At 37.0% G+C, this 15,895-nt stretch overlaps 2 protein-coding genes and 1 long non-coding RNA gene across 6 annotated transcripts in view; 2 read left to right on the top strand and 1 right to left on the bottom strand.

Annotated features, from left to right (window-relative positions):
• Positions 1-2,162, top strand: part of rasgrf2b (Ras protein-specific guanine nucleotide-releasing factor 2b) — a 55,494-nt gene extending 53,332 nt beyond the window's left edge. For both annotated transcript variants that reach the window (XM_028034493.1, XM_028034494.1), the window contains one exon: positions 157-2,162. In XM_028034493.1, the coding sequence (XP_027890294.1) occupies positions 157-249 (93 nt within the window). In that variant the 3' untranslated portion in view covers positions 250-2,162. The remainder of the gene's footprint in view (positions 1-156) is intronic.
• Positions 2,163-4,733: 2,571 nt separating this feature from the next.
• Positions 4,734-15,534, top strand: LOC114154062 (creatine kinase U-type, mitochondrial-like). Of its 2 annotated transcripts, XM_028032824.1 has the most exons (10): positions 4,734-4,942; positions 6,853-7,014; positions 7,280-7,478; positions 7,577-7,672; positions 8,405-8,626; positions 8,721-8,806; positions 13,389-13,512; positions 13,669-13,803; positions 14,286-14,411; positions 15,252-15,368. In XM_028032824.1, the coding sequence occupies exons 2-10, from the start codon at positions 6,875-6,877 to the stop codon at positions 15,366-15,368; spliced, it is 1,245 nt and encodes a 414-aa protein (XP_027888625.1). In that variant the 5' UTR covers positions 4,734-4,942; positions 6,853-6,874. The 2 variants fall into 2 exon arrangements, with proteins under 2 accessions (XP_027888625.1, XP_027888624.1); XM_028032823.1 differs by lacking the exon at positions 4,734-4,942 and having other exon boundaries at positions 6,875-7,014; positions 15,252-15,534.
• Positions 6,898-11,532, bottom strand: LOC114154063 (uncharacterized). Of its 2 annotated transcripts, XR_003597469.1 has the most exons (5): positions 11,425-11,532; positions 11,131-11,285; positions 10,984-11,014; positions 10,802-10,860; positions 6,898-7,043 (listed from the first exon to the last, which is right to left on the bottom strand). It is a non-coding gene; the product is annotated as an uncharacterized LOC114154063 (long non-coding RNA). The 2 variants fall into 2 exon arrangements; XR_003597468.1 differs by having other exon boundaries at positions 10,802-11,285.
• Positions 15,535-15,895: the final 361 nt, after the last annotated feature.

Raw genomic sequence — 15,895 nt, 5'->3', positions numbered from 1 at the left:
AGACACTTAAAACAAAACACATCCCTGCAAAAACCCATTCAAATCACTGATGTCATTTTTCTGTTGTAAAATCTTTCCAGCATGTTAACCATCTGCAGCAACAACTCTAAAAAAAAAAAGATACAAACTCTTGTCTCATTTGTCATTCTGGCTTAGGTGACTCAATACCTTATGGATAAGACTTTGACCATGGATGAGGACACGCTGTATGATCTCTCGCTAAAACTCGAGCCCAGACTGCCTGCCTGAATTATCTGTTTGGAGCTATTGAGAACCCACTGAACCTCTGAGGATGAAACACCCACCCTGATAATAATTCATCAAGAGAAAACTGGAAGAAAGTCATCAGAGCAATGTAGAAAGGAACGAGACAGGACTTGTGGAAAATTAGCTGTTTTGCAGAATAATGAGGTAGCATGAGAAGAGGACAGAGATGGGTAAGGTGTCTGAGCGATTGTTTTCAACAAGACCAAGATGAATGCAGGTCGGATGCACAGCATGAAGGTTTCCTTAGTACAGAGTGTGGTGCACATTACATCACTCTTCCTCAGAGAGCCTGAGAGTGCAGAGAAAGAAGTGGAGGAACGTAATAGAGATGTAGCATAAACAGGTGGAGATACAGAGAGAGGTCTGAGCTTATGTCTCTGTGCCATGATTTGTGTTCTGTTGCTTATGCATTTCCATGCAACGCCCCGAACAAAGATCCCTCTTACAAAACGCTTTCTGTCATGACGGTCACCACATTAAACCTGCATGATCTCATCTTAGGATGTGTCTGTTTGAATGGCCTTTGACCTGACCTCTGAACTCAGCATACAGCACTCCAACCAGAAGGACTTTATTTGGCATTACGCATCCTCAGTGAGCTTAGCAGATTAAAATCTACTGCTCTCCTCAAATCTATTGTTAAACGACACACTGAAATTAAATTTCATATTTCTTGCCGAATATTTTCACGTCGTGAAAAAATTTAAGCCTACAATTATCTTTTATCTGTGTTTAGCCTCAGATTTATGTAAGAAATGAAAAGCTATTTTTTTACTTATTGCCCAGATGAATGATACAAATTTAAGATATTTTCCAGTGCCTTCCACTTGTGTAGGTCAACTTCTGCATACTTGACAATTTGTCCAGTCATAGCTTTATATAACTCCTACTCTAAAAATAATCTAAAATGGATTTTAATTTTAGTGTAAAACTTGTCAGAAAATAGGTAACATATGCTCCATGGTACTGTAGCATGTTGGTGTAAAGATAGGGAATGCAACATTGAAAACATAAGCAAACATCGCCCTCTACTGTTCAATTGTTGTAACGAGCCCAGCCAGCCTAAACCATTTGCAGCATCTGTGTGCAGTTATAATGTTTTGGCTTTTGCAAACTGTCAGCTGTGTGAATGTGTGTTTTCTGAGTGACCGCATCTTAGGCAGGGGCAGCTCTCTCTGAGATGTAGCTTTGCTTGACTGACGGTGGGATCATTGTTTACAGTTTAATTTATTTAGTACATTAAACTATATTTATTTTTTTTTGTATATAGTGACTCCTCAGATATGTGCGAAATTGTTATGCTGTGTATAACATTTGTATTGTTTTTCATTTATTTAATTTTAATCAATTAATTAAGTTTGTTTTGGTATTTATATTGAATTGTTGTTTTGCATCTCATGAACCTACACAAATTATGTATTCTGTAGAGTGAAAAAAAAAAGTAGCATTTGAATGATCAGACTTTGTTTTTCATATTGATGATATGATAAATAGTGTTGCATGCACACAACAGCTGCATGCTGTGCATGTCTGACTGGATTTCTCCTTTACCTTCATCCTCTGCTTCTCTGTATGAAAATGTTCTGTGTAGCTGCTAAGAAAATATATAAAAACAATATTTTGTCCAATTAAATCTGGCATGTTTGTCTCTTGTCAAGCCCAGTCTCAGGGCTGTCAGCCACAAAACAACCTGTTTTATTACACAGTGATGTGCTGAAGCTTTTTCTCATTTAAAAATGTGTCTCTGTAGTTCTGGACGTCTGTTTCACTCAAGGGGTTAGAAAAGCAGTTTGATGTATTTGTGTTGTAATTATTTATGTGGGTTTTTTTGTGTTACTTTATCTGTTTACATTTTTCACTTGTGGGTGCAGGGAAAATAAATACAACATGCCTTATGCATTTTCTCTCTTTCAGTTTAATGCACTGCAGCTTTGATTATATTCAGATAATGCTACTCCAGCTTTTACCTTAAACTGGTCCTATGTTCAGGCCACATGGAGCAAATTATGCGCAACAGAATATGAGATTAAAAGATTATTTATTGCATATTTCACATTGTTGGACTGAATCTCAAAAAACATCTTAAAATAAGGCACCAGTGGCAAAATTATGTACATTTAAATAAGAAGGAACATATTTAACCAGGATAATTTTTTAGTTTTCACCCAATTTGTTACAGAAAGCACCACGATCATTGGGGAAAGAAAGAACGCTAACCCTGTTTTTGTCTTGCAAATGAACAGCCACCTGTTCACCTTTCCAAGAGAACAGCTAACTCTTTTCCAGTAAAGAGGTGTTTATTAAAGAGAGCAAATGATTTTTAGTTTTAACCAATAGCCAGTTATGTGGTTTATGAGGTTTGTGTGGCATATTAACGCTAACAAGATTTAATGTTTTCTGGCTTTAAAATGTGACAAACTTTAAATCAAAACTAATTTTTCGTCTGCTATAATGTGTGGACAGACACACATAACACAGAACAACACAAAATATTTGAGCCAAGCTGGATTATAATGCCAAGAAAGGCATGGTTACAAAAAGTGAAAAAATAAAATAAAATCAAATGCCTGAATTTTACTAGATATATATGGAATATTCTTGCTTTGTCTAAATGTATTTTATATTACATCATTTTGTTACATCTTGCATAAAAAGTGGTTATAAATTTTTTGTACAAACACTTACTGTAGTCCCTGTGAAGACATTTAAAACTCATTGCATCTTTAAGTGTGAAGAAAACAATCCGTGTTCATTGGAGAGGCCATTTGATTAATCTAACACACAGGCTACACAAAATGTAAGCATATTTAATTCATTTAAGGCAGATGCACATTTAAGCTATTACTGCATTAGTAGCTAATTCATTAAATTACAATATGTATTCAAACTGTTCATGGTTCTGATTAAATCCACTTGTGTTCTAAATCCTTAACCACAGAGTCTAACTCATGTTGCCACGATAATGTTTTCAGTGGACTAACTACTTTTTAAAACTACAAACAAGCACTTGTTTTTTATGTTGGTAAAGAGTTGATCCATGGTGATCTTTTGGAAGAAATTGATTTAACAAGTTGGACATTTGCACCCCAACCTGCAGACTCACAGCTAACCCTTTGCTGAATTTCACAAAGACTGATGTGCATCTCTGAAGACTGTATAAGAAAACTAAGTTTACAACCCCCAGTTCAGCTACGTTCAACAAGTTTACATCTTGCTTTGCCACTCTGTTGCCTTTTTTTCTCTTCAATAATTTTCTTGGTTTAAAAAGTGAAATAATTGCTTCCAAAATGAATGGCGAAAAAGCTCTTATATAATTTTTTTTCAAGCTCCTGTTGACTTAATTGACTGGAAAAGACACTATAAAAAGAAACCGGAGGAGTTTACAGCTTAGGGAACTCCTTAGAGGTATATGAAAAATAGCTCTAAATGGCAAGCAGCAATGATTCATTTAATTGATCCCCCTTGACTTATTTCCTCTGAACATTTTTAGCAGAATCATTTCCCTAAAGCAAGACTTTATATTGAATAGTTACTGTCTTAATCTTTCAGTAACTGCAGTGTGAAAAGGGACATAGATATGTGTGAGTGCTGTAGAAAACCGTCTGACAGGATTAACAAGAACAGACAAGTAAGAAAAAAAAATCATTAAAAAAATACTTTTTACAAGTGATAAAGTAGGGAGCTTCAGCTTTCTTTGTAAAATCTGTTCAGTATGAGAGCAGGAAAGCTCGGTTCAAAGAACAAACTGCAATACTCACATTGTGCTGTGCTTGTCTTGTGTTGTGATGGATTACAAAGACGAACAGCTACAAGTAAATAAAAGACCGGCATCACCTTCCCATGCATCTGGAGTTTGCATAATGTGATTTCCAGCCGAGCAAAGGGTTTATAAATCAACTCAGAGAACGACACTGGATGCAGGTAGGCTTAATCAGAAGAAAGTGGAACAGCTGTGGAGGAGAGCAAAACAGGAAGATTGAGAGAAGGTCATAAAATAAACACAGAATTAGTCGATATAGACAGAAAGCGAACTATAAACCAAGGGGTAAAAAGCTAACACTGATCTAAGAGAATGAACTAAAATACACAGCGAACACAACACAAGAAAGAACTAACTCCAAAATGGAAATACCTTAGTGACAACAATGAACAACAGAGAATGAACTGAATATGACAAGACCTTATGGATAGAAATAAATAAAGAAATGTTTAGAAAACTAACACAAAACCTAAACACCTCAGGGTTGTGTGTTTGCCAACTAAAGAATTAATATTTCCACTAAATAAGCATTTCAAATAATTGTCTAATCACACTAAATTGCTAAATCAATTGTTTTGGAAAACAAAAATGAAAGTTTATTATGAATAGAATGAATTTTAAAAGAGAAAGCATGAAGTGTTGTGTCTGTACTTGGTGCACATTAGTTTATAGAAACAGCACAAGTTTTCAGGTTGCAGGCAACTAGAATAAGAGCAAGAACGCAGACATTATGAGTGACGGAGAAAAGAGGATTTTCTGTCTGATGGCCAGGCAGAGGCTAATCCTGGACCGGTAGCTTCGTCCGTTTCTGATCCCTTCACATTCTTCAGGCTGCACTCACTTTGCAGATCAAGCCTCTCTGAACTGAGCTCCAGGAAACTCTCCGGACCTCTTCTTCTTTTCAGCTGAGCAAAGGTAAGTGATGAGATTTGTAATTAAACTTTTGATTGTTTGCTTCTGAAATCTGTGCTCACCTATGTCTTGTAGCCTAAAGTGGATCCATTTTCTCTTGAATAGGTCCATAAGTCTCACAGTACAACTGAAAAACCTGACTTTATCTTTTAAAACATGCACAGTATAAAATTGGATCATCATTTTAACTTTATTTATTCATGAACTGTGGACATCTACAGGCTATTTATAGAGATAAAAGCTTAATATTCTTATATTATACAGCACTCAACATGACTGTGCTCTTTCATTCAGCTAAAGGTAGCTCATTGGACTGTCCACTCGTACACAGCAGACAATTGTATTAGAGTCTTTTAAGCTGCCTACTGTTCACAAGTGTCAGCCATCTGTTGGCTACTATTGTCTTAAAAGCATTCTTTCTCAAACATCCAGTTGTGTTACTTACACTTTCTGTATGTGGTTCAACATAAAACTTTCTACAACTAATCCATTTAAAAGTAAATGACTGTAATGTTGCCTTTTAATATTTAAACAAAGGTCACAGGGCACTGGTGCCTAACCCCTTTACTTTTCTCTCCTCATGTAACCTTCAAATCTGGGATGAGAATCCCAACTAATCCCTTTTTTATAATCTCTTTAAGGGGGGCATTTTACTTAATTTCCTGACCTTCGTGTGAGTCTTACCCCACTTTATGCTGACCCCTGACCCACTATATGCCTTCAGTCACTTTGTCTTTTTACTTTACTTGTTTTCTGTTTTCTCTGTGAGAAATTGTGGCTCATTTACTTTTTTGTGCTTCCGAAATTGTCCTGACAGTTTGTTCATAGCTTCATATTTTTGTTCTGTTCATCTTTCTCTCTGATCCAATCTGGTAACTGTTTAACTCCACCTTCACCGGTCCACTCACTGCATCACTTTCTTTTCTTCCGGCTTGTCTTGCATAAGCGTAGCTGGCCATCTCAGCAAGTTAAAACGGATCATGCAGTTTGCAGGCCTGATTCCAAATCTAAGATAGCACTTTGGCATTACTCAATATCAAAAACTGTGAATACGTTAGTAGAATTTCGACCGTGCTGCAAACTTTCATGTTTTGCAGTTGTGTTATTCTGTTATTCATTTTGTTTTACTCTAAAACAGCAGCTCCTCTTTCAGTATCCAATCACAAACCAACTGATCAGCTGAGCTGGAGACTTTCTCAGGGTGGCCAATCAGAGAGCTTGTGTCTGCTTCAGGAATAATCTCATCATGCAGGCTGAAGGTGTATCTGCCACCTAAAGATCTGATAGCCTAATGCAATTAGGAGTTTTGTCACACCTGAAAAGATATATGTCAATGAAACTAAATTAAATTAAACTAACATCTTCCACTCAAACACAAAAATAATTCATAACATTGATTTAAAATTTTAACTCAAATATTTTTATCTTTTAAGCAGTTATTATAAGAGTCTTTTGGTGATATAATTTATGTGCTACTACTTTTACTATATTTTCAAATGTAAATATCATTTATACTTTTTATTTGTTTGGGAAAAAATACAAAATCATCAGTTCCACATGTACTGGCCTTATTGGGTATATTTTATGTGGTTTTTTTTTACTTACACAAATTTTGTAGAAACACTGCAGTTGTCAAATGATCAACCTGTGTACAGTCTGTTTCCAATTATCTACTTACTCATTGTCTGTGACCTTTGTGCACAGTTCAACCAAATGAACAAGCAAACACTACGCCTGACATTTATAGCAAACAAGTCAGATATTTAATCTAAAGCAGTTGGGATGGATAATAACAAGATTCAAAATTGCTCAAGGATCTAACATTTAATTTATGTTATTAATTGATAGTTTAATTTAACTTTTATGCTGTAAAGCTTGCAAAACGTCACACTGACCTTTTATTTCTTTGCCAGGAAATACATTGACCAAATTACTATGGCGAACTCTTTCACCCGCATGATAACTGGTCGTAACACAGCAGTGATGATGGCCATGGGAGCCGGCACTTTGGCATCTGCATTTCTCCTCAATGACAGCACTGCTGCAGCTGAAAGGAGGAGGTTCTATCCCCCAAGGTGCATTTCCGAAAGAGTGTTTTTTAAACCTTCAAAAACAAAGCAATATTAGATTTAGCGGACTAGATAGTTATAGCCTCACATTTTAGCACATATTGGAGACTCTGACTAATTAACGGTAAAGGTAAACCTCTTTGTACAGCATTTATTTATATGTTTTCCAAAGAACTACTTATTTCATTTGCCTTTTCTATGTTGGCTCTTTTAGTCAAGGAAACTGTATTTTCTCAAAATTACACCTAATCAATTACTAATTAATTTCCAGTGCTGATTACCCTGACCTGAGGAAGCACAACAATTGCATGGCAGCAGCAATGACCCCGACCATTTATGCTCGTCTGAGGGACAAGGCAACGCCCAACAATTGGACGGTGGATCAGTGCATCCAGACTGGAGTGGACAACCCTGGACACCCCTTCATTAAAACTGTGGGCATGGTGGCTGGGGATGAAGAAAGCTACGAGGTTGGACATTGTATCCAAACCATTCTTTGCTTTCAGTATCATTTTAAAAGTTTTGTGAAGATCAGGTGTTTTTTTTTTGTTGTTTTTTTTTAAATCAGGTGTTTGCGGAGCTCTTTGATCCTGTTATTAAGGATAGACACAATGGATATGACCCTCGTACCATGAAGCACCCCACTGATCTGGATTCTTCCAAGGTGACACACAGACAATGTGTTTATATTACAAATGTGTGCAAATCTTTGTCTGTATTCAACTGTCGAAAAAACACAACTGCCATAAGAAATTAAATTAAAATAATCTGCGAATAAGCTTGTTCACGTGATAAGTCATTTAAAATCATGTCAGAGACGGATGTAAACAGTTACATGAGATAACTTCATATTTCAGCCGGCTCATTATCTACCAGCCATCAGGAAAGATTTTGGCATCTTATTCAGGCGTTGAAGTGACAAGCCCCTTAAACTTGGGAGCCAAAATGTAAATGCCATTTTGGCAATTTTACAGAAGATCTATGGATTCAACACGTTTGAATGACACAACTTTTTATAAACTGTGTGATGCTGTGAGATTTCTGGTGGAGCCAGATGCACATTGTCCAAAAACACGAAAAAAAAAAAAAACCCAACACACACCTCCACCTCATGCTACTTCCTGTAGTCTTCTTTGTGGTTTTCGCCTTCAACATCCAGCTGCTGATCACATCACTCATGTGATGCGGAATTTTTTTTTTTTCCATTACAGTTTTGTGAAACACATCGGGTTTGATATGGCTGAAAAACCACCTCAGTCTAGTGCTAAAAACCTGTTAGCGAAAATCAAGAGTTTTTTTGTTTTTTTAATTGGCATGTTGCCAATATGCAAACGTATTTTCGTCATTTCCATTTGCGCAATTTCATGGTCGGTAAAGTGCAATTCTGTTTTCTCAGGTCACCTCAGGAATGTTCGATGAGCGCTATGTGTTGTCATCCCGTGTGCGCACCGGGCGCAGCATTCGCGGACTGAGCCTCCCACCTGCGTGCACACGGTCCGAGCGCCGCGAGGTGGAGCGTGTGGTGGTCACAGCCCTTTCTGGCCTGAAAGGAGAACTGGCCGGCCGATACTACAGCCTGGGAGAGATGACTGAGAGAGAGCAACAGGAGCTTATCGACGTCAGTACCCAACAGGGCAACGCTGCTCTTTCTTCTGCTGTTGATGCTGTCTAATGTCCCCGCCAATTATTCTGTCTCTTCGCTGGCCAAACAGGAACACTTCCTGTTTGATAAACCTGTATCACCTTTGCTCACGGCAGCTGGAATGGCCAGAGACTGGCCTGATGCTCGTGGTATCTGGTAAGCAAAAAGCAATGGACTGTAGAGGAAACTCCACTTTTAAGCTCAGAGTATCTGTAAAGCCTGAGGAGTATCAGTACTTGAGAAACTCAGTCAGTGACCTTCTAGCTTTGTAAAGGGATTGTATTTACTTTTTGTACTTGTTAATACAGACAACAATCTGATACATTTAGTATTATCTCAGTGTTGGTCCCATATGGACTGATACTAAGTTGGCCATGCTCACAATAGATGTGTGGCAAAGGACCCACTTAGATTCACAAATAAGCCAGCAACAATTAGGCACTCTAATTAATATGTTTATTATTTAGATAATTTGTTTAATTTATGGAGTAAATCTAGAACACCATGTGGGTCTGTTTATGTTTTTACACAGCAATTTTCAGCTTTGAACCTATTAAGGCAAATAATGCAGGACATATTACGTAATCTATGGACAGTCACAATATTTCTAGAATAAGAATATACAATAACACAAGTACTAATCATTGTAATCATCATAGTATTTAGCAAAATTATTTCCCTTTGAAAACATATCTAATTCCTATTTGAAATTTTAGCATAATAAAACAATATTTTGGCTAGAGACAAGTATGACTGTAGAGTCTTCCTTGAAAAAAGTAGTAATGTGTCAGAACAATCTACACAGGATACTGAAATAGTTTTGCCCCTATGGGTTACTTTTAGTCAGCCCTAGTGGGCCCCATACAAGAAGCCCATATTGTAAACCAAATTTGACCCATCCTGCCTGAGAAAAATACATGTAGGGTCACACATAAATGATAGGAAGAACAAGTACTAGATTTGGTACATTGAATCTTTGCATCTGAAATATTTAAAGCACTTGTTCTGAACTGGTCTTTTTAAATTTAGTCACTTATGTACATCCTCCCCTCTGGTTTCTCAATAAGAATATGTACAAACAACAATGTGTGTTCTTTTATGTGGCGCACAACATTTGATGTGAACTTACATTATAAGATCAAAATGTACAGAGAGAAGTGTGATTAGATGAGACTCCATTGGGTTTTATTCTGACATTTTTTACCCAGACAAAGACCAGTGATCCACTGAAAATGGTTTTATGATCTACATACAACCATTTTCTGATTTAAAGTCTTCTTGTAAGTTTTTCCTTGTTTGTCATCACACTGTATCAAAAGTCACTGTAGAATTTACAGTAACTGACTGGCAGCAGGGTTGCTAGCCAGTTACTGTAATTTGATTGCAGGTTTACTGTAATTTTATTACAGTTTTACTGTAATTTTTATTACTATCTTATTGTAATTTGATTAGTGTTACTATAATTTCTTTAAAATAGCACAGTAATTGTATAACATGGTTACTGTGATTTCATCACATTTTTATCATAATAAAATTACAGTAGTCCTGTAGTAGAATTACAAAAAGTTGTAATTTTACAGTAGTTGATGAAACTGCATACTTTGCTAGCTTTTAAAAGTTTAAATATGAACTTGGAACTTCATTTACCAAACTCTCAAAAAAATTATATTTTTCTAATTAAAAAAAATATACATATATATTTTAAAATCGCTTTATTTTATTGTCAATTTAAACCTGTCAATTTAAAGCAAAACAAAATATAGTATTTTGCAAAAGCAATATTTGCTGGTTACATAGAAGTCAAAGTATTGCAACCAAAGTGACAAATACTCTGATACATTTACCCTCATAGTAATATTACATTGAATACAATGAATTAAATAATTTACTAAAACAAAAGTGCCCAAACATCAAAGTTTCCAAGCAAACTGCATGTCAAAGTCATAAAAACAATGTTTTACCAGCTTTTCATGTAAAACTTGCAGTCAAAATTCTAAATGTCTGTCATTTTCTTCCTTTGAAGGAAGGAAGGGATCCAGCAATGTCAAATATTGAGGTTACATATTTTTCAAAACTTTATTGGAACCCCAACAGTACATCTTAAACATTTGGGCACGTTTAAGACTTAGTGAACAGCCAAACAAAACCAACCTGGATGAGTTCTGAGTTGCTCTCAGTCCTGAAATTCTCCAGAAATAATCAAAGGGTTGCTGGAAGATAAAGAAAAACATGTTTTAATACATGAGATAGACAGAACATTAAACTGCATTTATGTCAGTTAAAGACAGATAGAATGAAAAGGAAAGATTTAGTGGACAGACACTCTCTCTGACCTTCCTTCATTGTAGCTGTCCTCCTGTCTGTCTATTAGAAATGGACAGGACAGAACATTAAACTGCATTTAAGACAGGCAGAGAAAAAGACAGACAGGGAGAAAGATGGAGTAAGAGAACTGATTGTGTGTAAATGTGTAATTTTACCATTTTAAAAGTTCTGCTGGTTCATGAAGGAGAATGGAGACACACGGGTTCACTGCTGTCCTAGTGTTTTGCATAAGTTGTCCTGTTGGTTTTCCGTTTGCACTTTTCCATTTGCAGCTTTTGTTCCACTCTCTGGGTTGAGGTCTATAAATAGCCTAGAAACAGATGGGAGACAGTTTTTTAAAATTACTCTTTTGTTTTTTTAAGTACATATTACATTTTTAGATTAGATGCCTGTGAACTACCAAATATGTTTTGTAAAGGCATTACTGAAATAGTTCTCATAGTTCTCACCTATGAAAAAATATTCTAGGTGGCAAAAGGAGCTGCTGGACTCGCATGTGCACTTTGATGCTGTTTTCTGAAAAAAAAACAATGTTAAGTGATAGTTTGAATTTTAACTTAATATTAAGGTACAGAGAGACATTTCTACAGACAGATACATGCCTCTGTCTCTATCCATATACTATGTTTGCAGACAGAGACACCTTCTTTACCTTCTCTGCCTCTATCTGTAGACCTATGGTTGGCAGATACAGTGAGAAGGCAATATCTCACTATGTCGCTATGTCTATGTTACAGTGAGACACAGACAACTGGAGTATCTGGGGTGGTGAGAGGGTGAGGGGTCGGTCTTGTCACCAACAAGATGCCGCTCTGGGCGGTTGCCCGCGTTGCCCATAGCAGAATCTGACACTGGCTGATTAATCACAATTAATCACTATGCCTAACTTTGTAGGCTTGAAATATAAATATACAAACCCCTCTTGCTGCACGCCAACAATTTAAAATCCAAGTAATTATCTTGCATTTGTAGTCTTCCATACTCTATAGCAACCAAGAGATATTTACTCCACTACACATGCATACAAGTGGTACCAAATTTGTTCAGGAGCCAACTGATAGATAAGATCTATTTTATTTTCTAGTTCTTGGATGCCCCACACTTTTACGATACCATGAAGCCTATATCAAACATGCACGTTCTCAAAAAAATGTTTTGCTGTCTCAAACCAACCATGTCTAAAGATTCTTAGTTTTCTGGGCGTGTCGTTTTGGCGTAGTGGATAGCTCGACCCATGTTTGGAGATCTCGCGTCCTCGACGCGGGTTCGACTCCCGGACTCGACAATATTTGCCGCATGTCTTCCCCCTTGCCTGTCAGCCTACTTTCAAAAGACACCCTGGAGGGGTAAAATAAAATTCTTAGTTTTCCAGGTTTTTATATTTAAGAAGGTTTATAGAAACTCAGTTTGTTTTAAACGTTGGTTTAGAAATGTTCCTCTACATTCATTTTCTGTGATGAAGCGGCACTATTTTGTCCTCATCCAGCCAGCAAAGACCGGTGTAATTCGTGTATGTGAAATTGCGGGCTAGTAAACTAGATGTGCACAACATTGACTAAAGACCCAACACAAGAAAGTTGAAACTGTTCAACTCTTGTTGCTGTCTGCTGTCACAGGAAAAAGTATTTCGCCGTTCGTAGCTCCCCGTGTGTAACGTGCTGCTGTGAACTAGATAACCCTCCGCGGGAGAGAGGCTCTGATTTCAAAATAGATGGTTCGATTAATCTGCGTTATGTGATATTAACGCCTTAAAATGTTCAGGTTAATTGGTGCGCTAACACGTTAACGTTGACAGTCCAATATGCGAGAGAAATAAAAAAAAACAACAAACAGTTGAGGCATCCTATCCGCAAACAACTTCCGCAAAAAGACCAGAATATAGCCATCTGCACTTGTGTTGCACATAATGCTAGCTGAGAGATAACCGAAGTTAGCTTTAGCAAACAAGCGAGAGTAGCTCCATATAGCCACATAAAATATATTTTCGTACACAAAACTGCAATACAATGTTTTTTAAAAAGTACTTACCCGGTGAAAGTCATTGTTGGCCCGCCCTCTAGCATGTGAACGTTAGCCTCCAGCCGGTAAAAATCCCACAATGCAACTGAACATTAAAAATTTACAGTACAGCTGTAAATTTCCGCACGTGATCCAGCGGTCCAATCACGTCCCACATACTTTCCATACGCATTTCAGGTCACAGTAAAGAGCTGTATTTTCAAAACCCAGCCACCCTACTGTATTTTCATGCTGTAGGTTTTACAGCCATTTGTTACAGTGCAGCTCAACCTCAGGAGCTTTCTTGATTTTAAGCATGATTTGAATTTGAATGAAAGGCAATTTGTTTAACTCAACGTGACTGAATTTTTACATGACTTGATATTTATATTAAAATATTTCATGTTTGGTTCAGGCACAACAATGAGAAGAACTTCTTGATCTGGATTAATGAGGAGGACCACACAAGGGTCATATCCATGGAGAAGGGAGGAAATATGAAGCGAGTGTTTGAGAGGTTCTGCAGAGGTCTCAAAAAGGTCTGACAACAGATTTAAGTCTTTTTACTTCAGTGTCACAGCCTATTTTTAAACATAACACCTGTTTTTTTTTTTTTTTAAATCTGTTAGTGTCAAATTCCCAATTTTCTGAAGACTTATTACTAAATTTTGTTAATTTATTTTTGTAACATTTAGGTGGAACATCTTATTCAAGAAAGAGGGTGGGAGTTCATGTGGAACGAACGTATGGGATACATCCTGACCTGCCCCTCTAACCTGGGCACGGGGCTCAGGGCTGGAGTGCATATTCGCCTGCCGTTGCTCAGCAAGGTTAGACAAGAATTACACAAGCAAATGCAATGGCTTATTCTCTTATTCTTCCCAATTTTCCATTGCTTTAGTGCCTAAAGATTAGTTCTGTTTTTGCTTATTTATTTTGAATATGCAAAAAATACCTAGCTTCCCACTTGTTGCATAATAATATGCATCTCACAATAGCAAATCAAAATTAAAGGAAGCACAATAACTATAAAACATCATAACCCAGGAAAAATAGCTGGAATAATCAAAAAGAAGTGAGTAGAAGCATAGCCTATTGTCCCTCACCCCTTTGTTCAGCAAAGAATAATTATATACAGCCATATGAACACACATACATACACATTTCTTTTTACATACGTGACTTCCCTATCATTGCCATCTCCATTTGTGATGAACAGGCTTATCCATTTATCCATTATGTTTATAACAACACATTTTCATACATTTTCTTAAACTGTCTGATATTTTGATTTTGTGCTGGTTTAAACCAGGATCCCCGCTTTAAAAAGATCCTGGAGAACCTGAGACTACAGAAGCGAGGCACAGGAGGAGTGGACACGGCTGCCACCGGAGACACCTTTGACATCTCTAACCTCGACCGTCTGGGCAAGTCAGAGGTAAACAAGGGAGTGGAGGGAGGTGGTGGTGAGTGGAAAAAAAGGCTAAATAGTAAAAATAAAGTTGAACAGCAGGCAGAGAGTGGCAGAGTCTGACTGAGGAGATCCACAGCATACGGACCACAGCAGGTGTGGACTGGGAATAACCCTACCTGCTGGTTCATAAGCTCTAATCCTGGCAGGGAAGTGTTACGTGAGGTTATAGACTGCTTTTTCCTTTGCTCAGTCGGTCATACAAGGCCTCCAAATAGACTGTGTGGCACCAGACTTTACTGATTAAATGCTAGAAAAACCAATACATGCATAAGGTCAGGCCTATCTCTACTGACCTATCTCAGAAAACACAGAGGAAGTCTGATTTGCGAGAACAGAAGACTGCAAATGTAATATTCCTCTAACTCCTTATTGAAGAACCTGCTATACTTATGTTTAAAGTGGTTTACAGTATACAGTATACCAAGTATTTTCCACTCATGGTGGAAGAAGCCTGTCTGGTTTATGACAGAGTGCACATGAAACATGATTTCTTGCATTTTAGTATTTTGCAGACGATGCAGAGACTCTACACTTAGAGATACCATAGTTTAATAGAGAGCAGTAACATTTGTAAAGGTCTAAACAGCAATGTATTAGAAATTACATTACAAAAAGTCCAATGTCACTTCTTTTTATTATTAATCCTGATGAGGAAATGTTACTGGAAAAAGTAAATTAAATCCACATAGTCATGAACTTAATACCAAATATCTGTATTACAATTAATGTAAAAATAATCCTTGCAACTTACAGTTTTTGTGGATAAAACACCTTCTGAGGATCCTCTCTGTGATTCCTCTGCAGGTTGAGCTGGTACAATTAGTGATTGATGGTGTCAACTATCTCATTGAGTGTGAGAAGAGGCTTGAGAGGGGTCAGGACATCAAGATCCCTTCCCCAATCGCTCAGTTCAAGAGGTAAACGTTTCCTCCGTTGGCATTGAGGAAGAACATTTGCTTCAGTGGCTCATTATTTAATCTTCTGATATTCATGACATGTATAAACTCTGTTCTAACTTTCATGCACAATACAGCTGCTACATGTACATGGATCCTGATAAAAAATAAAATAAAATATTTAAAATTAACGGAATTGTTATGTCTGCTTTTGCATTATAAATGTGGGTTGGATAACCCTCAAATAATTTCTGTTTCTCCCACCAGAGAAACAGAAAAACTGAAGAGTCCACTGCACTGAACCCCATTGAAAACCTCCTGGTTATTCCCCAAATATTGATTTCTGAACTCTTCCTGAGTTAAAACAGTAGTATTGTTGTTTCTTAATGAATATGAACTTGTTTTCTTGGTATTAGTTCAGGTCTAAAAGCACTGCATCCTTTTCGTTATTTTGACCATTTCTCTTTTTCTGCAAATAAATACTAAATTTTTTCTTGAAATTTCAGAGACATGTTGTCAGTAGTTCATAGAATAAAAGAACGTTTATTTTAA

Source organism: Xiphophorus couchianus, chromosome 12 (assembly GCF_001444195.1).
Source record: "Xiphophorus couchianus chromosome 12, X_couchianus-1.0, whole genome shotgun sequence".
In the NCBI taxonomy this organism is placed as follows: Eukaryota; Metazoa; Chordata; class Actinopteri; order Cyprinodontiformes; family Poeciliidae; genus Xiphophorus; species Xiphophorus couchianus.
This window is presented reverse-complemented; position numbering and strand designations above follow the sequence as displayed.

Bases quoted from the DNA above. Each gene is read 5' to 3' on its own strand.
- LOC114154062 (XM_028032823.1), top strand. From the start codon at position 6,875: ATGGCGAACTCTTTCACCCGCATGATAACTGGTCGTAACACAGCAGTG. The intron at 8,627-8,720 runs GTCAGTACCCAA...CTGGCCAAACAG, and splicing joins AGCAACAGGAGCTTATCGAC to GAACACTTCCTGTTTGATAA. The intron at 14,412-15,251 runs GTAAACAAGGGA...ATTCCTCTGCAG, and splicing joins ACCGTCTGGGCAAGTCAGAG to GTTGAGCTGGTACAATTAGT.